This window comes from Elgaria multicarinata, chromosome 9 (assembly GCF_023053635.1).
Source record: "Elgaria multicarinata webbii isolate HBS135686 ecotype San Diego chromosome 9, rElgMul1.1.pri, whole genome shotgun sequence".
NCBI classification, from domain to species: Eukaryota; Metazoa; Chordata; class Lepidosauria; order Squamata; family Anguidae; genus Elgaria; species Elgaria multicarinata.
This window is the reverse complement of record NC_086179.1, coordinates 53756433-53782840: the sequence shown is the minus strand read 5'-3', so window position 1 is coordinate 53782840 and position 26408 is coordinate 53756433. Positions and strand designations below refer to the sequence as shown.

General features: G+C 40.0%; 1 protein-coding gene across 1 annotated transcript; it reads left to right on the top strand.

The window, feature by feature from the left end:
• The first annotated feature begins 10393 nt into the window (after positions 1-10393).
• Positions 10394-25734, top strand: RAB21 (RAB21, member RAS oncogene family). The gene is made up of 7 exons (XM_063133868.1): positions 10394-10809; positions 16348-16407; positions 16693-16800; positions 17484-17547; positions 18408-18462; positions 19483-19571; positions 20816-25734. Exons 1-7 carry the CDS (start codon positions 10639-10641, stop codon positions 20953-20955), a joined length of 687 nt encoding a protein of 228 aa, XP_062989938.1. The 5' UTR covers positions 10394-10638; the 3' UTR covers positions 20956-25734.
• The last annotated feature ends 674 nt before the right edge of the window (positions 25735-26408 follow it).

The window sequence follows — 26408 nt, the reverse complement described above, 5'->3', positions numbered from 1 at the left end:
GCACTCACTGATTCTCAGCTGAATTTATTACACAGGGTTGTTTTGAGGATAAAAATGCAGAGGAGGAGGTCCATGGAAGCCAACTTGAGTTCCTTGGAAGAGGAAAAAAGGTGGGATATAAATGTAATAATACATAATATATAGTGGACTCCTATGTGTGTCTACTCAGAAGTAAGCCCCATTCAATTCAATGGGGCTTACTCCCAGGAAAGTACTATAGGATTGAACTTACCCACCATAGTGATTTGTCTTTGTTCATCCATTAACTTTTCACTGTGTTAGTGACGACGGCCATTTTGCTTAAATGGTGTGAGGGAGGGGGGGAGTAAAGCACTGCACTTGGAGAAGCTGTTGCAGTGAGGTCAAAATCTGTTCTTCACCCTCCCCCGAAATTAGGTAGATGGGGACCTTTCACAGAGTGCAATGTATGTTTGTGCTCACAGCATGCAGAAATGCATTAGCCTCCCACAAAGCAAGGGTTTTTCCAGTATTCAAGTAATTCCTCTGGGTACCCAATCAATTATCATGAAGGCCATTTTGCTACTCTTATATAAAGTTAGTTTCTAGGTTTGGTCTCTGTCACATTCTACTTTGGTTTACTGTGACCAAAGAACAGACCAGGGTGAGGCTACGTGAGCTATTCAATGGCTCCACGGGGTTCCCAATGTTCTATGGGACAGAATGAATAGGGTGCAATCTAGGGACAAATGAGAGTGGCATCTTCCCCTTCCCCAGGACATGTTGTTGCTGTTATTATATTTATATAGCACCATCAGTGTACATGGTGCTGTACATAGTAAAACAATAAAATAGCAAGACCCTGCCGCATAGGCTTACATTCTAATGTTGTGCCTACAATATACAATTCTTTGCTTTGTCTTCATCTCACCCATCATCAGTATCAATGTAAATAATTTATATAAGAATATGGTAGTGTAAGGCTTGTTATGCAAGATCTACCAGACCAATTTTGCTCATTTGTTTTTAAACTGAAACTTGAGCTGTGTAGACATGCAGAAAATTATGAAAGTTCAAAAAACTTCAAAGCTTGAGCTTTAATAGCAGTTAATTTCCTCTGCGTCAAACAGGCAGGGCAGCCTGTCTGCCAGCGGGATGATGGACAGCCCTGCTTGGCCAATCAGTGTGGCACAAAGGCAGGCCCCAGGTACAGCCACATGGTTAGGCTATCACTGCCAGTGTGGAGGGGAAAGGGGACGGAGACAGTCAGTCAGCCTTCCCTAATCAGATGCCCTCTAAAGATGTTGGACTTCAACCTACATCGGAGGATGATGGGAGTTGTAGTCCAACACATCTAGAGGGTGCTAGCTTGGTTAAGATTTGATGCTCTACAGCTATTAACACAGACCGTTGTATATTTCAAGCTACACTGAAGACTTGGCAGTAGAAAGGTGGGATAGAAATGTTTAAAAGTGTTGTTGTTGTTTTAAAACATCTTCCATCTGGGGGAGGGGGGAAAATGTCTGAGATTGACTGTTTCAGGAACATACCCAACACCTTTAGTGTAAATAAATCAAGGAAGCTTCTGAATTATGTATTTGAAGTATGCAGATATCGTTGACTTACCAGTGCAATTAAGCTTCATCATGCATTAACTACTGAGCTGAAGGTGTCATGTGATATTTATTTTCAGCAATGCGAGATGTGATTCTCACCCTCCTCAGCAGCCAGGCCTGCATTGGCATTCATCCCAGAGCTTGGCAAGTTGCTCCTAAAGTATTATCCTTCCTTATGGGAGCAGCTGACAATGGAGTTTTCACCTCTGGACTGTGAACCATTTTGTTTTCAATTGGCATTTTTTGCTTTGAAAGTGTTTCTTTGCTGACTAAGTGGGCCCTAAAGAATTGCATGTTGCCAAGTTATATAGCAGTTGGCATGCTGTTCTTTTCTCTACGCCTAGAGAAAGACTGCTCTAGTATTTGGTGCACTTATGTTATACTCTTTAGCAGTTAAAACTGAGAATCTTACATTCTAAAGAATCCAGTGTGTGTGTGTGCTCATGATCATGTACCAATGCATTGCGAGATTCATTTTATGCTATTGTCCACAGAGCAACTAGCGACCATTTTGTGATGTGATGTCAGTTCATCAATCAATGCAATGCAATGTAGTAGTGTGACAGTGACTGAATGTGAAGACTATGTCTCCAGCGCCTGGTTGGCACCACCACCTCCCTCCTCAACCCCACGTTTCCCCACTCCCGGGGCGGCCACTATTCTGCTGTCAACATTCTGCCCACTGCAAGTATATTAACACAGAATTTAATGTTTCTTGTTTTACAAAACACAGTACACAATTCAATGAAACCAAGGTATTGGAGATAGGCAGCATTTCACACCTGCTGAGGTCCACACCCCTGGCAGGGGCCTTCCTGCCAACTCTGTGAGCCCCCTGGCCCTGCTGCTGCTCCTTGCCATTCACCTGCTCGCCTCAGGTGTGCAAGCCTTGACCAGAGTGGGAAGACAGAGCAAAGTCCTTCATTGTCTTGTGCTCTCCCTCTGGGCAGTGAATAGGCCAGTGAAGTTGGGTGGCTCTGATTTCACTGGGGTAGTGAATCTACTCTGGGTTTCAGTTCGAACCAGTCACTCTAAAGGAGCTGTCCAACATGCACCATGGATAGCTCTTTTAGAGTTCTGACTGAAACCCAGAGGGGATTCACCGCCCCCCTGACATCGGAGCTACTAGCCTCCACTGGAATAGGCTGCAAGGAGGAAATACATCCAACCTGGAGCCAGCACTATGTCAAGAGTGATATTTTGCCTAATCATTTTACTGATTTGTTTTACTATCTGCCAAAATAATAGAGCCAGTGTGTTGTAGTGGCTAAACTGTTGGACTGGGACTTGGGAGATCTGCATTCTAGTCCCCACTCAGCCATGGAAACTCACTGGGTGATTTTGGGCTAGTCACAGACTCTCAGCCCAAACTACCTCACAGAGTTGTTGTTGTGATGATAAAATGGAGAGGAGGAGGATTATGTACACCGCCTTAGATTCCTTGCAGGAAAAAAAGGCGGGATGTAAATGCAATAATAAATAAAATAAACAATAGAATGACATGTTTTAGATTTACACCTCTAATAAACAGAACCTGATAAACATTTTAAATTATTTAGGCATAAGGTACCACAGATAAATAACCTTTTAACAGTTTTCCTTTATTGTTCCATTTAATGAAATATGTATATTTACATATGTACTGGGATAGATAGACAAATAAGAAGCTGGTTATACCAGACCACTATATGTTCCAGTAAAAAGAGATTATTTATTTATTTATTATTTATTTATTACACTTATATACTGCCCCCATAGCCTCTGGGAGGTTTACAGCAATTCTAAAATTAAGATAAAAATGAGTATACAAAATTTAAAATTCTAAAACACAGACCATACACACATAAAGCATTAAAAACCAAACATGTGGGTGATTAAGATGTGCTGCCATATGCCTGGGCAAAGAGGATGATCCAGTCAGTGTTTAATTTCTATCCCCCTGACTCCCAAAGGTACTGCTGGGGGTGGGGTGGGGAAGAGGCAACCTCCCCTCATCCCCAGATAGGTGCGAGCTGGCTGTGACAAGATGCCAGCAGTGAGGCATGGCCCTCTTCATTATTATTTTGCATGTTCTATACCATACCCGTTTACTATGCCCGTTTACTAACAGGGACTGGCTGGCGAGATCACATTACGCCAGTCCTTTTACAACTTCATTGGCTGCCAGTCCAGGTCCGGGCCCGATTCAAAGTGCTGGTATTGACATTTAAAGCCCTAAACGGTTTGGGGCCAGGTTATTGAAGGAACACCTCCTCCCATATGTACTTACCCGGACCTTAAGATCATCTACAGGGGCCCTTCTCCGTGAGTCCCTGCCAAAGGAAGTGAGGCAGGTGGCTACCAGGAGGAGGGCTTTCTCCGCTGTGGCACCCCGGTTGTGGAATGAGCTCCCCAGAGAGGTCCGCCTGGCGCCTACACTGTACTCCTTTCGTCGCCAGCTGAAGACCTTTTTATTCTCTCAGTATTTTAACATTTAATTTTAACTTGGGTTTGGGTGTTGCTGTTCTAACTCTGTATTTTAATCTTATATCAATTTTGTTGCATGGTTTTATCCTGGTTGTGCTTTTTATATTGTATTTTGTATTTGTATTTTTAACTTGTTGGTTGTTTTATGATGGTTTTAATTTTTGTGAACCGCCCAGAGAGCTTCGGCTATTGGGCGGTATAAAAATGTAATAAATAATAATAATAATAATAATAATAATAATAATAATAATAATAATACCACCTCTATTACTGGAAACAGGATCCGAGGAAGCTGGTTTCCACCCCTTATGAATTATTTTACTGAATGTCAAAATAAAAAGAGCATTAAAACCCATCAAAATAAGCAAGGATGATAACTGCACATTTCCTGGGGTGCTCTGGGCCAATTTGGGTCCTTTATTTGGTGTTCCATAAAACGTCATTTAAAAACGTGAAGACATTTGTTCTACGCTTTTGGGTGTGTGCGCCACCTACTGGTTTCCTCATGTACTTCCTGGCAGCCATAAAGTTGGAAAAACAATATACGAAATCTAATTTGACCACTGCTCAAGAAAACACACTAGACTTCTGAAAATACTTCACTTTGTATCGTATATTCTCCCAGTCCTGCATGAGGGTGTAGTTTGCATTTTGGGAGTGTGAAAATGTTATGTCCGCTGTCAGAAACAAGCATACTTTTAAAATATATATATATGCTGCCCTTCTATGCCAGCTTATCTAGGACCAAGCCATACTGACTTATTTGTGATCAGGCATGTGTAACATTGGACTGTTAATGGCACTTAAGGGGAAATGTTTCTAAAATGCATTCATTCAATTTTTTTTATATCCTGCTCTTTTTCCAGTTCAGGAACACGGATTGGCTAACAATACAAAATATTAAAACCACAGAGCAAAAATATAGACAACCTTAAAATCACAATACCTGTATTAAAAAACAGCAAAACACCCGTGATAAATCTTGGATTATGTTTGTGAAAGTATGGATGTGTGCAACTGGTTGCACATCACACTTGTGCAGCTGGTCGCACAAGTGAAATATGCAAACAGTTCCAAAATGGAAATATTCAGCAAAGCTTTGCTAGCGCTATTTGAGTTCATGCAATGACACTGTTGGATGTTGTCCCTAGTCTCATTATGGGTAACTAAGGCTGCAGTCCTATAAACACTTACCTGGGAGTAAATCCTACTGAACATAGTCGGACTTACTTCTGAGTAGACATGCATAGCATTGCACTGTAACTGGCTGTTAACATTTACAGGTGCCACTTAAGTACTTTCCTTAAATTTGATAGTTGTTGTTGTTGTTTTTTTAAAAAAAGATTGGAATTTTACTTCTAAAATGCAGTGTGTCTTTCAGTAGTATGAGGGCAAAAGGTTCAGATGAGACACTGCATCTATTTTAGCTACTCCTCATCTGTCCATACGTAGTATCAGAAACATCAGTAAATTGCTCTTCAAAGCACATTAGGCCCAACAGAATGCAAACACAATGAAATAAATCAATTTGTTTCTTCAGCAGTAAGAGTACCTGGGTGTTGTATCTAACTACATTCTTTAAAGGTCATTACTAAAAATGGATTCTTTGCAATCTGTTTCTGGGCCTTAAGTTTTAAAAACGGCTGTGTGATAAATGGCTTCTATTTAAAATAGATGGCAAGATAAAAATGGTTCTCTTTGTTGCTACAAGCCTGAATCCAGATAAATGGTTCCAAAAGGCCAAGTCAGTGTTCATAAGCAGATGCAACTGTTTTCAAGTTCGATAGTCAAAGCTGTGCAATGTTAGGGTCTGACAAAGCTGTATGTAAATATGTGATCGGTGGGCCAGTTGTTCCTTTCATCTCAAGAGGTTCATACTTGAATATTAAAAAAGTGTGTGGAAAGTAAACTAAAAATGGTTGCATCTAGGCTCCCAGTCTTAATCCTACAGCAATATCCTCTTCCACCCTCACTAAAATCAGGTCTCTTTGCTAGCAAAATCCAAACCACCTGCTTCCAGCTCTTCTCACACATACTCTTCAAGGCAAAACTAGTTTCAATGCCAATGCATACAGATTGGTGTGTCTCACATGCTGATGCTTAAAACAGCTTCTTTGGCTACAATCCTAAGGGGGTGGACAACTGGAACAGGCAGGGCCCCCAATTTCATCCTGACTTCCCGCACCAAGGCTGCACAGCAACGTCTTTCTGAGTAGACATGTATAGCATTGCACCAATAGTGACCATTGCCGCCCATCAATGACCAATGATCATACTAAAATCTAATGAAGCACCCTTTCTTGGGTTTGAATAAGACTGCAGTCTCTACCTATTTTTGGTTCTGATACCTCTTCTGGAAAGCTGATGTGGCAACAGATTTAGCTGAGCAAAATATATACTAATATAGCCAATTGTATATAGTAACAACTTTGTATGTACTCGTTCGCGCTAGAGTATTAATCTTGGCATATAGAAGCATAACCTACTGATCCCTGAAACCTGTAATAAATAAAATCACAACAGTGAGCAAATAAAAGAAATACAGAGGGATCAGAATTATGCTCCCAACCAATTTCATACATCCAGAATTTGCTCTGCTGTACAGCAGGTGGTCCACAAATGACATCACAGCACCGTGTATTTCTAAATGAGGCCCTGCAAGAAATCCAACTCTCTCCTTGCATTTGCACCTTTCTCTAGTTGCTTTTCACTATTACCAGTTTCCCTGATATCTATCAGCTACACCTACAATAGACACATATTAACCACCTAACAGTAAAATTGCAGTACAGTCAGAAGCCTGTATTTTAACAAAAGCTGAAATCCTGGATTCAAAAAGAATTTTGACCTTTTAACTCTACTCTTCAGCCAAAAAGTTTTCCAAACCCATTAGTAAAAACAAGGCAGTACCTGTCCACAGGCTTGCAGTATAAAAGATGTGACACAAAAGGGAAATGGGATGACTAAAGCAACTGTTTCCAACAGTAACACATGTGGCTGATACATTACAAAACAAGTAAGAATTGCAAAACATCTTCCTGGAAAATTCATTACCAATTGCAGATATAGAAAAACTTTACAATAAATTTTGAAATTGCTGATCAATAAAATGAAGAAATTAAAATATTTTTAACAGCACAATCCTATAAAGGTTTATTCAGAAGTAGGGCTAATTGGCCTGTATCCAATGTTAGTCTAACTTAGTCCCATTCATTTCATTGGCTCTAACATTGATACAACACATTATCCTCTTACTTGGGAGTTCACTCTACTGAAACTTACTTCTGAGTCAGCACATATAGAATTTTATTGTGACATTCATATGCTTTCGAGGTTATAATTGCCCATCTGCTGTGTATCTCACTGGGTATTTGAGGGCTAGTCATTATCTCCCACCCTTTTCTACCTCACAGGGTTGTTGTGAGACTAACAGACCATACTGAGTTCTCTGAAAGGGCAGAACTTAAATCTGCCATTCTGGCCTTCAGGAAATCTGCCAAGTAACTTAAAAAAAAAAGTTCTCCTTGAGAACAATAAATCATCAGTATTATCTGATGATGGGAGAATTACAGCCTTGACCATTAATTTCTTTTCCCTGTAAATGTTCACTAGAGATAGTCTGTCCTACTAGAATGCTATATAATTAGAATACATAATATTTAAGGGATGGTATTCAATTTTACATGTTAGCGAACTAGTCCTTCAGTATATAAGCTTCTCTTTCAAAGAAAATATGTCAGCTCAACAAGAAAAATAAAATATGCTCCCCAAAAAAATTGCTAGGTTTTTTTTGTGGCCTTTATTCTTTCATGATCATGCTAAACTTGATTACGTACATGAACCTGTATATAACTTAAAATAATCAGCCAGCTTACTCTCCTTCCACAAAGTGTTTGAAGCAAGCAGTCTGAAGACTTCTTCAAATATTTTTTTCCTTTAAAGTTGGAAATCACTGACAAGAAAAATGGAATGTGATTGTTTAAAAAAAGACTATTTTTGAAAATTGTGGAGAAAACTAAAAATCAGGAGTGCGCAATGCTTTGGCCCACAGCAGCTCATTTGAAGTGTGCAATTGTAATTGTAAATATTGTCCTTCAGAAAAGTTACAGCAAATGCTAGATCTTTGGAAATGGATACCCAGCTTTAGACACAGGCATACACTGGTTATTTTTTAATTAAGAGTTTAAAATTAAGTGTGCAGCAATCTCAATGAGAGACCATTTTTCATCTTCTGGATCCTGTCTTTCATTAAACTTGTGGAAATCTTGCAATATAGAGGCAGCTGTGCTTTGTAAGTTAATTACATTAGGCTTGCCATTAACCTTGGTCAGTGTTATTTTGTCCCCAATATGCTCTTAGATGCTCGTCTTCATGTACACTGCACTGCAGGCATTTTCACCACACACTTCCTTCCTATTCTGAACTAGATCAACGATAGATATCTGTTCAACATCATTTTCTTCCAGATACTTTGCAACTTTTAGAAAGGCTTCTATTTTGATGGGAGTCAAGTGGTCGCCCAGAAAACCTTCTTCTCTTTTTTGCAATTGCCAGTTCAGGCATTTCTTTCATTGTTCTAAAATTTACATTACATGTTTGATGGCATATGGTGCCAGATGCATGAAAGACACAGACAGCCATAATCCTAGACTTGACCATCTCTGTCCAATTATTATAGATGTCAAGGGCTGATTGCAGAAACAAAGGAGGTGTCTTGATGATGTCGCTTTGCTGTTCCTTCCTTCAAAACCCCATGGCACTGCAGTTGTGGAGTGGAAGCAGAAAATCCCCACAGTAAGAGGGAGCACAGCCATTCAGCTCATTGAGCCCGCCCCTGCCCGGACTTCCTGTGCATACCCCTGACCAACCGTGGGCCTCGATCAGCCCCCAGAACACCCCCAGCCTTGATGTGAAGCAAGTAAATGAACAAGTTTCTGTAAGTCAGCTACTTTTTAAGTGCACAGTTTTTGGAGAAAAGCCCGTGGTAGGTGCGAGTTGGCGTCTGTGTCATATAAATGATGCAGCGACACTGCACAGCCACTACAGGTATATAAGTTATTTGAAAGAACGTATTCTCCCTTATGAGCCTGCCCGTGCTTTGAGATCTTCTGGAGAAGCCCTTCTTTCAGTCACACCATCTTCACAGGCGTGCTTGGTGGGAACATGGGAGAGGGCCTTCTCGGTGGCTGCTCCAGTGCTCTGGAACTCTCTTCCCAGGGATGCTAGGCTGGCTCCCTCCTTGATGGGCTTTCGGAAGCAGGCTAAAACTTTTTTGTTCCAGCAGGCCTTTGGAGAATGATCTGGCCCTCCATCTATGTTAATGTCTTATAATTTTGTTGTGTATTTTAAACGTTTATGGTTTTGTCCCCCCCCTCCCCAATGTATGTTTTAAACTTTGTGAGGCCCAGCATTGGGCAAAAGGCGGGAATCTAATAATAATAATAATAATAATAATAATAATAATAATAATAATAATAATAATAATAATATACAGAGCATATAGACAGGCCCTATGATTCAGCTAGGTAATTTTAGACTCTGGTCTTAAGGGAAGAGGAGGGCAGCTCTTTAGACAACTTGTGCACTACTTTATTTGCAAAGCATGCAATTAACATTTCTCTTCCTCAGCCGCCATCCCATGCTTTACAGCTGCTTCTACATTCCTTACATGTTAGAATGTTTGTCAACCTTGGGGGGAAAATGTTCACAGCACGGGCAGTTTTTGCATTTTAAGCTCACTTAAATCGTGACCGCGGGGGAAAATGGAATTTCATGCTGTTACCATGACACCATAAATTTCTTCTACTTTGTGTGTGGGGGTGGGGGCGGGGGGGCGGGATGTCATTTGGGGTCTCCCTGCATTTTGGCCCCAAGGTCCAGTCCCAGCTTCAAATGCCTCTCTCCCTTTTTCCTTACAAGAAGTGGACATGATGAAAGGCAAGTCGTGCAACAACCCCTCCTCGGCCGTGGTGATTTGCACCCACTCAAAAGCGTGCGACGTCTTTGCCTGCCATGGTGGCGATGATGAGATTGCAAGCGTCGCCGCGCGCCCCAGAGCGCGGAAAGCTGCCCGGCTGGGGGACCAGCTCGTGCCCTGTCGCATCCGTTTGAGGCGATCTCGCGCTCCCTGCTCCTCCTTCGCGCGCCTATCGCCTCGCTCCGGCTTCCAGAGATTAAGAGGCTGCAAGCCCCGCTTCCCCTTCCTCTTCTTCCTCCTCCTCCTCCTGCCCCACCCCGCATCCTTCTGCTTTTGGGGAGGGGGCGGAGCTTTGGAGGGCCGGAGCATCAACAAGCCAGCGGGCATGTCGCGTGACCGCACGCCGGATGACGTAGGAGGAAGAAGCCGTCGCCGCCGCCGCCATTAGAGGGAGGCCGAGTCAGCCGCCCCGGTGTAGGGCAGCGTGTCTCTGTCCCTGGCGGCGCCGTCGCGTTCCCTTCCGCGCCCCCCGCCCCGGGCCTTTCCCGGCGCGTCTGCGTGCGGCCTCGGCTCCCCGTTTCTCTTTGGTCCAGGCCTCCCTCAGCGGCCCGTGTAGGAAGTTGAGCGGGCTTCGGCGGTCGCTGATGTGAGGCCGCGGGAGCGGCGGCCACTTCGCTGCGGATGGCAGCGGCCACTTCTGGCTCGGGCGGCGGCGGCGGCGGCGCTGCTGCTGGCGGGCGAAGCTTCTCCTTCAAGGTGGTCCTCCTCGGCGAGGGCTGCGTGGGGAAGACCTCGTTGGTGCTCCGTTACTGCGAGAACAAGTTCAATGACAAGCACATCACCACCCTACAGGTAGGTCCGGGCAGCGGGAGGCCGCTTCGGGGCTCGGTCATAGTTGGCTTCCTCGGAAGCAGAGGAGAAAGCTTTCCGTTGGGTGCAGCCGTAGCTCTTTTTGAGTTTGGCGTGGTCGCTGCCAAGGCCCCGGCCCCGCCACTCGAAGGCACGCTGTTAGTTTCACAGTCTGCTCTGACTGCCACTTTTTCTTTTTGTTTCGAGTTGTGTAGCGAGGGTTGGCGCTCGAATCTGTCGTGCATATGTCTCTTGGGGGGCCCGTTTTGCTTCTGTACAGCATGAAGTTGCTGCTAAACAATTATTTGGAAGCAGTAAGTTTAGAACAACAACAAACAAACAAAATCAAGTCCTCAAAGGATAGTTCTAATAATTGGTAGCAAAATTATGAGTTTGGTGACCGTCTTAAAAAAAACAAAAACATTTTACTTGTTTAAGTGATCTGTTCTAAATATTCCTAGGTGTCACAGCAGACAAGCAGAAGTTCTATGTAAAATAAAAAACAACCCCCCCCCCAAAGAATCTTGTGGTACATTAAATATAGATTTATTGGGACATAAGCTTCTGTGGGCTGGAGCCCACTTCACCAGATACAGGACATGCATCTAGCAAAATGGGGTCTCGTCTGTATTCTTTAAGGTGCCACAAGGTGTACACATATGAATTCAGTAACAGACAAAACTTTCCTTGTGCAATTTGAACATGTCAAAGCTTTCTCTGTATATATGAGATACTGAAGCCCATTCACGATACTGATTTCACTCCTAGTGTTCTGTCTGGTAAGTCTAAGGCCATAGCTAGACCTAAGGTTTATCCCTGGATCGTCCAGGGGTCAAACCTGTTCATCTAGGTGACACACAGGGGATCCAGTGCTCAGGCAGGGGAGAACACTGGATGATCCCAGGACAAACCTTAGGTCTAGCTGTGGCCTAACTCTGTTAAATGTTTCTCTACCTTTAAGGGACAGCTACTTTTAAAGACTGGTTTTCCATGTATTAAGTGAGAGTTTATTGAAATAGGGAGTTCAAATTCTGAGTATGGACAGAATCAAAAGTTAGTGTTGGTGGGAATAGACTGAGAAAACGTGTGTGTGTGACGCTCTGCACAATTGTGGATTTGACAGAAAGAATGGGATAGTAAACAGGAATGAGCAAAGGAGCAGTGAGATTATGCTAGTTGTACAAAGCCCTAACTATTTGGGCTGTTTGTTTATGGTTGAATTCTTTTTGTATACTTCAAGATTCATTGATAAATGGTCCTCACCTATTCTGCTACATTGACAAAACAGCAGTGTTTCCAATAAGGCCAGGGTTCTGTGATTTAAATCTGAAATATATTTTAACAATTGCCTATTTAGGGTACAGGTATTTACTGAAGAGCTTGTGATTCAGCTAATATAACCACTTAAATATGTTTTAGAACTAAGTATCTTCTATAGGATGATAATCAGATGTGCTTGTTGCTGCAACTCAAGCTTTTTGTGCTGTAAACAGCACAAAATATGCTTTTTGTGCTCTAAACAGACTCTGTTTAGAGACTGTGGCCTAATCTATACCAAGCAGGATATTGCCCTATGAAAGACATATAAAAAAGGCAGGAGCTACACTACTGCTTTATAGTGGTATTGAAGTGCACTGACAACTGTTGGGGCCCATTGACACGACACATACCTTATACTGCTTTTATAGTGTGATATTCTGCTTGGTGTAGCTTAGACCATAGTGTCCCTGTTCAGAAGACACTTTGAACTACGGCTTTAACCATGGTTCTCAAGCCAAAAAGCCTGAAGCATGATTAAAGCCGTGGTTTAAGGTGTCTTCTGAAAAGGATCAGTGGAAGGTATTGTGAAATCTGATCATATGCAGCATTGGGCATTATTAAGGGCTTATTGAAATCAACTTTGCATATGATCATACTACAGATAAACTTGTTTGGGACACAAACAAAGGACACTAAACAAAATCATCCAAGAACACTAAACAAAGCCATTAACTTAGAGGAGACAGAGTTCCCATACACTTCTGGAAGCAAGGCCTGGTGGTTAATGGCAAATCGATGTGTTCCCTGAGAGGAAAAACAGATGTCCCTGTAACAATAAAATATCAGTAATAGTTTGCTCTGTTTGTTAATCTGGCCTGTAGTACTTCCAACAATTAGGGTAAATTTGGTCTTTTAGAGTAGTTGTAACCCATCAGCGAAGCAGTTTAAATATGACAGTTGTTCAAGGAAACATTAAGGATAACACTAGGTGTGGTGGTAGTTCTGGCAATATTTGAAAGAACGTATTCTCCCTTATGAGCCTGCCCGTGCTTTGAGATCTTATGGAGAAGCCCTTCTTTCAGTCACACCATCTTCACAGGCGTGCTTGGTGGGAACATGGGAGAGGGCCTTCTCGGTGGCTGCTCCAGTGCTCTGGAACTCTCTTCCCGGGGAAGCTAGGCTGGCTCCCTCCTCGATGGGCTTTCGGAAGCAGGCTAAAACTTTTTTGTTCCAGCAGAATAATCTGGCCCTCCATCTATGTTAATGTCTTATAATTTTGTTGTGTATTTTAAATGTTTATGGGTTTGTCCCCCCCCCCCCCCATGTATGTTTTAAACTTTGTAAGGCTGCCTTGAGGCCCAGCATTGGGCAAAAGTCAGGATACAAATAAATAAATATAATAATAATAATAATAATAATAATAATACTTCTAATCTTGTTGTTTTGTACCAAAAAGGGTTTGCAAGAGGTAACATGACCTTCTATGCCTGTTGTGAGCAGTTGTTTGTCCCTGCGAAAGAGTAGGCAGGAGAAAACTGCTCCCAAGTTTACATAGTTCCTTAGGTGCTGACATGCAGGGTTCCTCTGTTTTCTCCTTTCAATATATAAGTGAGCAGTATTTTTTGCTTCTTCAAGCACCTCAAGTCTGCAAAGTTGGCTTGTTGAATCTTTCCTCACTGTTAGCTAGGAGAAGAGAAACTATTCATTGCAACATACAGTAAGCTGTTCAGGGTGGAAAGCTACCTGCACTATTCCAAACAATTACTGATACCTTGCTGTCAGTGGGGAAATACTGAAATTCTATCAGCCTGCAGCTGTATTTTAAAATGGCCCTTTCTCTAGAGATGACAACAGGAAGATAATCCACACCTATTTACAGCACACATTGTCTCAGATGGGTCAGAGCTTTCCCAGGTGAGGCCCACCTGTTTCTGTTTGCTGGAACTTCACTTCTCCTAATTTATGTCTTTCCTCTGAAAGATGAGGCTTACATGGTTCTCCCTCCCCCCACCCCCCACCCACAATTTATCATCACAGCAACCCTTAAACTAAGATTTTGGCCGAAGGTCAGGATTTGAACCTGGTCCGGCATGCAAACCACTCCAACACACTGTCACATGTTGTTATATGGAAACTTACGGTTTGTAAATCACAAGCTCACCAAGCATATAGAACATATTCTCTATAGTCCAAAATGGACTTTCTCAGTTTCTCTAAACAAAATGAACTTTTGTGTTAACCAAAGGTAACTTCTTTTGGGGAAATGAGACCAGAAATCTAAGTAGTAGTTGATGTGTAGAGTTAGCAAAGTGAGTATATTGGTTTTGAAATGTTTGATTTTATTGGAATCATATTTGTTCTTTTTTTAAAAAAAAAATGCACAAGCAAGTAGGAAAACTTGCTGAATCATAATTCTTAGATCTGTGGTACACAACTCTTGTGCTCCTACATATGCCAGCAGTTTGCTTTATACATTGATTATTAGTCTGGTGTAACTTAGGTAGGGCGCAATTGCTGTAAGATCACTAAGTAACTTAAAGGACTGTGAAGTCATAAGATATCACAAGATCCATCATGATAGTAGTGGTGTGATCAGATGTTCAAATTCATTTCATAGAATTAATTTTTGGCCTTCTGTTCTTTGAAGTAATATCCACAAGGCATTAGAGTTGATTTGCAATGTGCTGCTTGTGGTATGTGGTAAAGAGCAGAGGCAAAACTGCATCTATATTTGAATGCTTCCCACCAACAAAGTGCTGCAAGAATGGACCTTCTATCTCCTCTAGCCTTAACACTAAGGGGGAGATAGGGGGAGACAGTAAGTAGCTATTTCCTGAGCAAGTAAACAGCCATCAGTCCACATTATTGAGTGTCCATGCATTCTTGGGTTACTCTGTGATTAATGCCAGGAGAGGCAAAGAGTTTCCCTGGCTGGGGAAACACATCCTTCATGCTCTTCTGACCTAATATATCACCCCCAATCATTATTCCAGTACAAATGACTATATTGGTGGTAGCTCAAATCATAGGTAGAGACGTTTATGGAAATTTGGGGGAAATTGAAATATGCAGTATTTAGTGTGGTGGAACTTGCTTCACTACTTTAATAATATAAAATGCATTAAGTATAACTTAGTACATAAAACTATACTGTGCTCTATAATTACTAAATTTAAAGTGTAAATGCCTTGTTGCTATTGAAATGATAATTACAAGTACACCAAATAGTAGAATGGAGCTTAGCTATTCCACTCTAACATAACACACATCTTGGGTTTGGGCAGTTGGGAAAATATGCAAAAATTGAGTTTAAAACAGAAACCATCAATATTGTAGTATGCAAAAGAAAGTATTTTAGTTGGGTTTACAGTCTCATCTCCACAGGCAACATTATCTAGAAACAGATGAAACTGTACAACCCCAACCCCACTCCATCTTCAGTGCCACAATCATTCCTTTTTTAAGCAGCTTCAACTTGCTTAAAGAAATGTGTGTGTCTCATTTAAGCAATCATACTGTTAAGGACTATTAGTATACAGGAACTGCAGCCTCCTTGTTATCATTTTGAAGGAATGAAGTACAGCTAAAACAGTATTTTATTCCCTTGCTTTAAAAAGCACTTACTCATTCTAAAAGAGAAAACAGTTCTTAAGAGTTTTTTTTACCCATTCCCAAATAAATTTCCAATTTCCTCTTGGAAAAATGGAAGAAAAGATAACGAGTGGAAAGCAGGAAGCAGGAAACTATTTTTCTGTCTAACTTTTCTCCAGAACTTTGTGTGCGTGTCCTGTGACCCCAAATAAAAACTCACATGCTGTCAGTTGTGAATACTAGGCATGTATTTCAAGTACCATATTTTCTCCTTTTGCTGCATCCATGTATGAAACTTCACTATTAAATGCATATATGCCCCTTAGAATTAGCATGCTATTTTTTGCATTTTGTACTTGGATATTATTTGTTCTTGAGTACAAGAAAATGAAAAGTAAATTATGAATTGGCCTTTATATTAATGTGTACGTTATAATACATATTATCAGTATATTATGAAAACCGATTTCATTAATTTTAGGAAAACATGTACCTTTTGTCCTTAGTTTTGTTCTATTGAATTATTTTTTCTTGCAACAGATTATGATAGCATCATATCTTTCTATATTTACTAGTAAAAAGACCTCAGATGCACTTTTACAGCTACAAAAATCCTGAATTTTTAAGTTATCATGAATCAGTGTAACTTCGATATCACAGATACTGAATGTGTTTGTTCTTCATTTATAGGCATCTTTTCTAACAAAGAAGCTAAATATTGGAGGAAAAAGAGTAAACCTTGCAATTTGGGTATGTGTCCATCACAACTTTATTATATTTACTATTGGAAGCAGTATGCCTTTGTATATCAATTCCTGGGGAATATTAGCCGGAGGGTGCTATTGCACTCAGGTCCTGCTTTTGGGCTTCTCATAGGCGTCGAATAGAATGCTGGCTAGATAGGTCTTCAGTCTGATCCACCAAGGCCGTTCTTATGTGTCTAAAAATAGAACTCTATTTACCACAGCAAATAACACCAACTTTGCTTTTAGTAATTTAAATGAGAACTAACATGAATATCTTTGCTACATGCAGGATACAGCAGGGCAAGAAAGATTTCATGCACTGGGTCCCATTTACTACAGAGACTCTAATGGAGCTATTTTAGTGTATGATATAACAGATGAAGACTCTTTTCAGAAGGTAACTATAACCTTTCCAAATGTGAAAGCTTTGAGCTTACTACTTGTTAATTGCAGGGTGTGTGTGTGTTTTTCAGATTAATATTCACTGTTTTTGGTTTGCAAATAACTGCTGTGTAAACTTCAACAATTGTGCTGTAAACTTCATTTCAGCTGATTGCACAATCGATCTGAAATTCCTTTACATATCTATCCTATACATGACTGCTGAGTAATGTATAGAATTGTTCTGTAATGGGATTTCAGGGAGTTCAGTGGGTCTTACTCCCAAATAAATGGGTACATGATTGCATCCTTACAGGGCAATCCTACCTGCTGCAGCAGAGAGTGCTATTGTTGCCTCCAAGACACCCAAAGTTTTGCCAGCATGAGGGATCCCCCCCCCATTTCCATGCTGTTTGTGTGTATGTGTGTGTGGCTTCCCCCCCCCCCCTTTTTTTTTTACTTTTTCCTTCCCATTGCAAGCAATCTGAGGTTGACTCTCAAGTTTGGTGTAAGACCTCTCTGTCTACCCTTGAAGGGAGACATCTGAACTAGCCTTTGGGATGCATCCTTAGTGTAGGAAACTAAAAGATCTGGAACGTCTACCTGTTTGTGCTAATATATTGGAAGTATCCATTTGTTACTGAGAACTTACTTTAAAGTAAAATAAAACAAATAAAACAATTTTTCATACCCTTGCAGGTAAAAAACTGGGTCAAGGAATTAAGAAAAATGTTGGGAAATGAAATTTGTCTATGCATAGTTGGTAAGCTTTTGGTTTTTACATCTTATTAAATGGCTGGGGGATCTTGTTTGTTCAGTTTAAATATTAATTTGCATTTTAAATGTTTGCTCAAAAATTCTAGCATTGCTTTTCTAAAGCCTTCATAAGTGTTATTTGGGTGATGGTTGTGTTCACTGTTGCACAATAAAGAAAACAAAATACTTGTGCACTTTAAAAATGAGTAGATGGGAAAACAAGGTAAAATAGCAAAAGCAACCAGGTGAAAAAGTCTTTGAGCTGAAGGTGGCAAATTTCTGAACATGCTGGGATTATTTACTAGATGTCTGTCCATCTCCAAGAAAACATTAGTACAAAACTCTAGGAACAAGCTACAACTCAGCATTGCTGTTATTTAGACTGGTGAAGATTTTCCTCAAGTAGGATTATAATACACCGTACTTACTCATGAAAAGTTTCTGTCATTCTTTAAAATTAAGCCTGGTTATAACTTTATCTGTGCTGCAGTAACCACAGCTTCCTGTATAACTGCATAAGTGAACACATCTTGAAGAGTTTGGAATAGAGGTGTAGCAAGAATTGTGTGGGGTGGGGGTGGATGCATTTCATGCCTTTTGCTGCTTTCACTGACAGTGTAAGGCACTGCAGAAAGGTGTCAAGATGATATCCATTGTAACTATGTAACACACTCATAAGTGGTCTTGGGATTTGAAGTTGATCAAGTAATCAGTGATATAACAACTGGGTGGGTGTAGAGGCAGAAGAGCTGATGTCACTGGGGCTGGAACTGAAAAGAGGGACAGTTGAAAACAGCTTGTAGATGTTGAGCAGATGGTAGCTTCTGATATATTTGGGATAACTAAGGAAGTCTGAATTCCTGACAGGTAACAAAATAGATTTGGACAAGGAGAGACATGTGTCAATTCAAGAAGCAGAAACGTAAGTTTACGTCTCTTAATTTCAATAGTACTTTGAAGACATCATCCCTCTTAAACACAGCTGCACTGCTTTAGGTTAGCAGTGGTTCTGCCTGAACTTTGCACAGCATATAGCTTAAGCTACCAAATGTTAATGCATTATGAACAGATGCTAGTGAATTCTAATCTAACCCTTTTCTCAATTCCACTGATTTTTGTTTTAGTTTTTACTGATTGTGTGAAGCACTTAATTTTTGAGATCAGTTGTCCAAGGTTTGGGTTTGGCAAACGATTATCAATGATCTAACAGCCTGTGACCAAGCATACAAGCAAAGCATTGGTTTGTAAAGACATGCCTTCTTTATAGAAGTGTGGGATGGAGCTGTCTAGCTCTTGAGCCCACTGGATTCCTTCATGATACATAAAGGTACTCTGAATCTAATTGATCCTTGAAATCCTTTTCTTTGCTAAGCTTCCGGCAGTTTAAACCTTGCACAGTGAAGCTGCTGTCAATTTCTAGATCTCCTTGCCAAGAGAGCTCTGTGCAGCTTGCGGGTGGGCAATTAAATATCTTAAGATATTTTGGCCTACAACTCCCAGCACTGCTAACCATTGGCCATGGTGAATAGGGCTCATGGGATGTGTAGGCTAAACATTTGGAGGGCTCCAAGTTGCCCACAAATGGTAGCCCCTTCTCTGTCCTTCCATCATAAGGCAAAGACATTTTGTTCAGTCTTTGGGCCTCATAACCTGACTAGTCAAAACTACTGCAAATATGCTGCATTTTGTTAAACTGATTGTAGTTTTTGAAGGTTTAATTGGCATTTTTTCATCTCTCATTCTTACTTTTTCTGTTATTTGTGTATGTTACTGCTAGCCATCTTGTGCACGTTTTAATTAACAGCTTCATTCACAGCACCTGCTTCAATTGCACATGCATTTAGCCTTGGTGCTGTAGACAATGAGGATATCTAAATTTTGCATATGTATAAAGATTATTCTTATTTTTCTGTTGGAAGTTAAGAGCGTTACTTTTTTGCAGGTATGCAGAATCAGTGGGAGCAAAACACTATCACACATCAGCCAAACAGAACAAAGGAATAGAAGAACTCTTTCTTGATCTGTGTAAAAGTAAGTTTTTTGTATTTATGGATTTGCTGGCCATCTTACTTTTGTGTAATTAAGGAACACAAAGCATGATGGCAATTGACTTTTGAGCTATGCTGCACAAATGAAACTAGCTTCTAAACACAACTTGTATTCTGTAATCATTTAATTCAATTAACCAGAACAGGATTTTCTGACCAAGATGACATTTTTGCTCTATGAATGGTAGTCATTATGCAGTTTTGTGCATGGAATTTTATTGCATGGTAAATTCTTTTTACCAATTAAAACTGAACTATAACTTGCAAATAGTAGCTATCAATGTGGCTGTATAACTTGTCCTACTAGTCTTTTTTTAATGCTATTTTTTTTAAAAAAAACAGTTCCTAGCTTAAGGATCCTTGTCCTGTAATAAAATGTGCATGCATGTCAGAATGTTGAGACTTAAATTGCTATGTGCTAAATTTCATATAAATTATGGAACATCCATATTCATGGGGCCTTTGAACTAGTTTGATGATGTGGTCTCCTCTATTCAAGGTCATAGATATTAACATTATACATTCCCATTGGTCAGCCAAGTCAAAATTAAGGATCATGTAATGAGAGACAGTGTGGTATAGTGGTTAGAGGGTTGGACTAGGACTGGGGAGACCCGGGTTCAAGTCCCCATTCAGCCATGAAGCTCGCTGGGTAACTTTGAGCAAATCACTGACTCTCAGCCTAACCTACTTCACAGGATTATTGTGAGTATAAAATGGAGAGGCGGCGGCTCATGTACGCTGCAATAAATAATAAATGTAACAAATACATTTTAAAAAATACTACTAAAATACAAAAAGTTGTTGCTAGTTGCTGACAAGTGGATTGCTGTTGAATAATTTGGGGATAGTGATCTCGAAAATAAAATGCTATACTAACCAGAGAGGTGATAGTAAATGGGGCCTATCTCCAATTAACAGTGGGGTAACAACACTTGCTGATCAAACTGCCAGCTATTCTTACACCTAAACATCTGGGGTCAATTTCCAACAGTCTAGTTGCTGAATGTCATGTATGGGACTAAGAATCTATTGGGTATTTAAAACTAGCTTTCTATTTATAAGTATTGTGTTGATTAACTTACAAATAATACATGTCAAAAGCTTCTTTTGAAAATCTCTTGCAAAACTTCTGAATGTGCTGAATTTACCAGTGTGATTTAAATTGCTTTTATGTATAAGCATTTATAGTCCCAACTAACCTAATTCCATATCCTTAAATTCTAGGAATGATAGAAACTGCACAAGTTGATGAGAGAGCACGAGGCAATGGTTCCAGTCAGTCAGGAGCTGCAAGGCGGGGAGTACAGATAATTGATGATGAACCAGCAGTTCAGAGCAGTGGAGGTTGCTGTTCATCTGGATAATTGTATAAGACTGTACATTTTTGCCCCCTTAGTGAAGACTGCGGTATTCAAAGTCTCATTCTTTATCAGCGGAGCGCCGGAATTAACAGTATTTAAAATCATTTGTAACAATTCAGTACCATTAAGTGCTAAACTAGTGGAGTATGTGACCAGAGAATTGGCATTTTCTACAGTGGTTAACAAAGCAAACCAATGGCCTTTTTACATATTTCTTTAATAATGAGTAATATTGCATGTGGGAAAGACTTATGGCTTCATTTATATTTTAAATGAGATCATTATTTAATAACTTATATACACTATTGGAATGAGACATTTTTTGCAGCCCTTTGTATTTTGTGGTAGATTGAATTGTATCACTTCAAAATTGCAAATTGATTTCTTTTTAATTAGCAGATACCTGGATACTATTTTTGCAGGGATGGCATTGACCTATAACTGTCTGACTACTTTGATATATTCATCCTGTATTCCATGCTGGTAAAATAAATTGTAAAATACATATTAAATATTTTATCTGCTTTTACAATTGCAGGTGCAGAAATATGTACATTAGTCTTTTCAGTGATTGTGAAGTGAATAACAGTTGGTAAAAAGAAAAAAAGATACAAGGTTAATTAACTACTGCTCACTTTTTTCTCCGCTAGATTATGACCATTCTTTTTGCTTGCTCTAAAGTTTACATGCCTTGTTTGAATTTTCTGGCAAATAATTGGTCTAACACCTTAGGTCCAAAAATCTAGCCGGAACGTTGTGAACTGCTGCTACACTTATTTCTACAAATAAGTTTGACATGCCTAAAACGTTCAACTGCTTCAGCTGCTTATGTCACACAGGAATTTAATCGTATGAACTTCGCCTCTTCCATCTGATAATCACTAAACAAGACCTGCTTATAAAACTTCTGTTGTCCTTATATCATTGCTTCTTCATGTAATGTTTTTCTCCCAGTTAAACTGAAATGAAGTGAAAATAACTTGGTTGCAACAGTTTTCTTTTTGTAGGCTATTAAAATTGGCAGGAACTCAGCTGTTATTCCTAGATAAGCTTTGTTTTAAATCCACTTAGGTGTTTTTTCAGTTGAAGGAATTTCAAATACCTTCTGAAGATAAGTATCTTCTGAAGGAACAGAAAAAATGGAAAATGAACCTGGAATTGTTCTTATGTCAAGATTAGAACTGTACAGCTAAAGTAGAATATTTCTGAACTTCCTAAAGGAAATATCACTTAAGGTGTTAATTGGTAAATGGGTATATGTTGATGTGGAAAATATCTAGTACACAGTTTAGCTTTTAGAAATGGGCTTGTGTAATTCTAACTTCACATGTGGTGGTTTAAATTTTAAGTGGAGCAGTGATGAATATGCATGCTCAAACATAAAGAAAGTCACAGTGGGAAGTTGACACACATCCCATTAACTTCACTCTCCAAAGTCTGACATGGAATCTTTAAGAGCAATAGTTTTAGGAAAGCACTGCATGCATTTATCCTGCTTAAGTTGATGTATGAAAGTCAACTGAGGTCTAAGAGGGAAAAACTAGCTGTCACACATGGCCATAATCTGGATAATTAAATATGTACATTGTACTCTGTACCTTAACCCTTACTGAAATTGTAAGCTGTTAAGTTCATATGTTTAGCTTGGTTGCTGTGACTTCTACCATGTGCTACTGTAAGCTGCTCTATCGTCATTAAATATTCATATTTAGTACCTTCTACTTACAACTACTTTTCTGTAGTGCATACTGTGTAGTATTGGGCAGTTACAAGTGAATATAGGTTCAAACCAAGATGAATCAAACTGATTCAGGAGGAAATTTGTTTGCCAGTTTTATTTGCACTAATATTCATGGCTCTTAAAATTAGCCTCTTGACCCTTCTACCTCTGTCAGTTGTCAAAACACCCTCCTGCAAGGTCAGACAAGGTTTGCACTATTACCATGGGTTAAATAAGCCGTGGTGCTGGGCACGAATTGCCTAATTATCTGCCCAGGTGTGGCTTGTTTTGTCCAAACCTGGGCATCATGGCTTGGTGGGGGAAACAACCCTCAAATAACCCAACAACAGCCCATGGGTTTCTCCCTCCAGCAAGCCATGCCACCTGAGTTCAGATGACTCAAGAAGTTGTGCCTGTGCGAGTAATTAGGCAAATAGTGCCCAACCACCATGGCCTTGCTTAAATTGCTGTGATGATATGAACCAGGTCATAAGGTGCACTAGTTCAGTAGCATTTTGATTTGGGCTGGGAATTGGAGGAGTCTTCCTGCCACGAAAGATAACTTGAACCCTGAGCACGAACAGAACCCATCTACAGGTAAACTATTCTAACTACAATTCCAGGATAGTCAGATATACTCCTTGTTCCCTTGAAGATAAGTTTGCTCATGTAAATTAGCTACAGGTTGCTTTTTTTAAAAAAAAACAGCTGGTAAAGGTGGAATTGATATTTCTTCTCCCTTTAGCAGATCAGTGTTGTGTCTCAGTCTGACACCTTTGATAATACTGATTAGCTGTTGCACACTAGGGCTGGGTTTATACACTTACTTTCCTCCTACTCTTTAACAAGTGTTGGAGGTTTCAACTTCAGACCTCTCAACATACACAATGCAAGAAGGAGTTGTTGGTGCATTTGATGTTTTGCTTAATTGGGTGGTTTGGGGTGTAATTCTGTGAATAAACAGGCTGTACTTACTGGGGCATGCTGGGAATAATAAGACTTGTCTGTCTAAACATGCATAGGCTTGCACCCTTTGCTTATGTTCTTGATACAGACATATAGACTTCTCTGAAACTGCTCTTGAACGGTTCCTAGCAAAATTGTCTTGGTTTGGACTGCATTCCTATGCATATTTACCTGGGAGTACATCCCATTTAAGTCACTGGAGCTTGCTTCTGAGTGAACATGTATAGGAGTTCACTGTAAACTTCCTCCATCTAGTAGTGCCACTGATTATGCTAATCATTATGATCCTCCTAGTATTTTAGCTATTTCCTCACTTTCTCCTATTCTCTATAGAACTTAGGCACTTCCTCTGTCAAAAGTTGACATCACCTGCTCTGCTTGCTTTTCCTGCCAACTGTCAAATGATGTTGCACAACAGTGCTCCTAGCTGTAAAGGGCTACTGGCCTGGGGTTAGATGTAGTGCAGCTCTATAAAGACTATTAATAGATCATATACAGCCTTTCCATATAAATGAGATACAGTTTGCAAGTTAACACTTACAGGGGAGCAGTTGGCTTGCTTTACTTCTGGAAGCAAGTTCCAGACTGAATTGCTGTACAGCTTCTGGAGAGCTCAGTTCCTGAAGATGGAACTGTTAAACTTTCCCTATGCTTTAACACTGTTGGTGGGACTTATTATTCTGTCCTGCCATATGCCCAAAGTACTCCGCCCTGGAAGCTGTAATTCTCCTGGCCTCGAAACATCTGAAGTCCAGCTGCTGCTTCACCTTAGATTGTGAGTTTCCTCCTAAGGTCCATGGCAATTTGTGTGTTCTTCCTGATACCTATTGCATCGCTACTTAATATTAGTGGTGGTGAAAGAAATAGGAAGAATCTAAATTGGAGAGTTTGGAATATGGTGGACATTGGCAAATGTTTACTCTAATGGGCCTTACAAGTATTGGAATTCTAGTTTTTCCAATCCCTTTCCATGCAAACTGTTCTTCCTGCCTCTTAATGGTAGGCAATAAATAAAAAACCCCATACATGCTAAACACCGATGGTAGTTGTAAATGCACTGTAACTAATTGTGTTTCCTTGGACTGAAAAATCGCACTGAAGGGATTGCTGTTTGAGAAATACAAACCCAAAGTCTCATTGGATAAATGGAACTCCAGCTCCTCCGTGTAATGAAGCTAGTTCCAGGACCCTAAGGTGGCCTAAGACATGATGGTTCAAATGGTACCCTGCCTCCAAATGTCACATGGACAAACTGCTTTTGAAATGGAAGAAAATGTGAAATGCAGTTTTTGTATAGCATGAGGGGCAGCTATTAAAAACAAAGTAAAATATTCCACTGGGCTAGCATATCCCTCTTTGCATGAATAGTCAGTGTGTAAGGTTATGATCTTAAAATCATAATAGTTATTCCATTATGATTTTAGTGATTGTATTTAATTGTACTTCACATTAATCAATAACCTTAAACTTCCATGTGATGGTTTTAAAAAAACATGTAAGTGTACAGCTCCAAATTGGTATACAAAAGGCATGTTAACAGAACAAACAATAGGTGTGTCCAAATTAATCTAGGTAGTCAGCTCAAATGTTAAACAACATATAAGTTCTCCGTTGTTTGCATTGTAGTTATGGATAGTAGTTAGGGCTTTGTGGTGGTATTAGCTCACTTGTGCAGGTTTAAGACATCACAGGTAAAGACAAAAAGCAGTAATGCAGGACCCCATCCTAAAGAGATGGTAATTATGGGATTCTTATAGACCCATGCTTTGCATGCTTTTATGATGGTAAAAATCTGTAGAGGTATCTCTCAGGTAACGGAACATAGAGTCCTAGTAAAGTTAGTGAAATGTGGCATCTGCATTTTTCCAAAGAAAGAACCCTTTCCTCTTCAGCATAGTGCCTGATGATGAATGCTGTGAAGAACATAAGAAGATCCATCTGAATCAGACCAATCTGTCCAGCATTCTGTTCACATAGCCAACTAGCTGCCTATGGGAAGCCCATAAAAAGGATATGAGTGCAATAGCACCCTCAACTTCATTGCTTGAGTATCATATTGTAAATCAGGGATGGTCCTAATAAAAGTAATGATTGTATTCCCGTTTGAATTTGTGTCTATGACCTCTATCACTGTGTTCTGATTTTTTTTAATACCAACTTTGAAAGTTTTGTGTGAATGCATAAACTGTCAAGCATACCAATAGAATCCATGACACTTAAGCCAAATTCAATCTCATTTAGTAAATGGGAACAAGAAATACCATAGCAAGAGTAGTTAATATCTATCAGCCAGAACAAATTGTGTATTGAACTCTATTAACAGTAGTTGCATATTGTACTTACATTTGAAAAGAGCTCTTTACCAAAATGGCATCCATAAATGAGATAGTCTACTGCAAATTATCAGCTAAAGTGCTGCTATCATTCCTTTTGAAAAACAAACCAGTCTAATAGTATCAGATGCATTAATATCTCATAGAAGTCTCTGCAAGGCCCTTGCTTTCCTCCTTATGGAATGGATGCATATTAGAAGTCGGGTGTGTTTCAGTAAAGGGGTATACAGATATACATTTTTGGGGAAAGTGGTCCAACTCTAATATATTCATACTGGTCTCCATTTTCCCTCTCTGTCCCACTATCGGCCTGAACATTGGAGCAATGTAATTCTCTGCAGAGGCATGTGTTACTAATTAATTGATTAATAATGGATCTCTGAAAATCAGAATTGCCTGTCTATTCTTGCCCAAGCTTTCAGTCTTCAGGCAGCACT

Coding starts and splice junctions, on each gene's coding strand:
- RAB21 (XM_063133868.1), top strand. CDS start 10,639: ATGGCAGCGGCCACTTCTGGCTCGGGCGGCGGCGGCGGCGGCGCTGCT. Junction 18,463..19,482: donor TCAATTCAAGAAGCAGAAAC/GTAAGTTTACGT, acceptor ACTTTTTTGCAG/GTATGCAGAATCAGTGGGAG. Junction 19,572..20,815: donor CTTTCTTGATCTGTGTAAAA/GTAAGTTTTTTG, acceptor CTTAAATTCTAG/GAATGATAGAAACTGCACAA.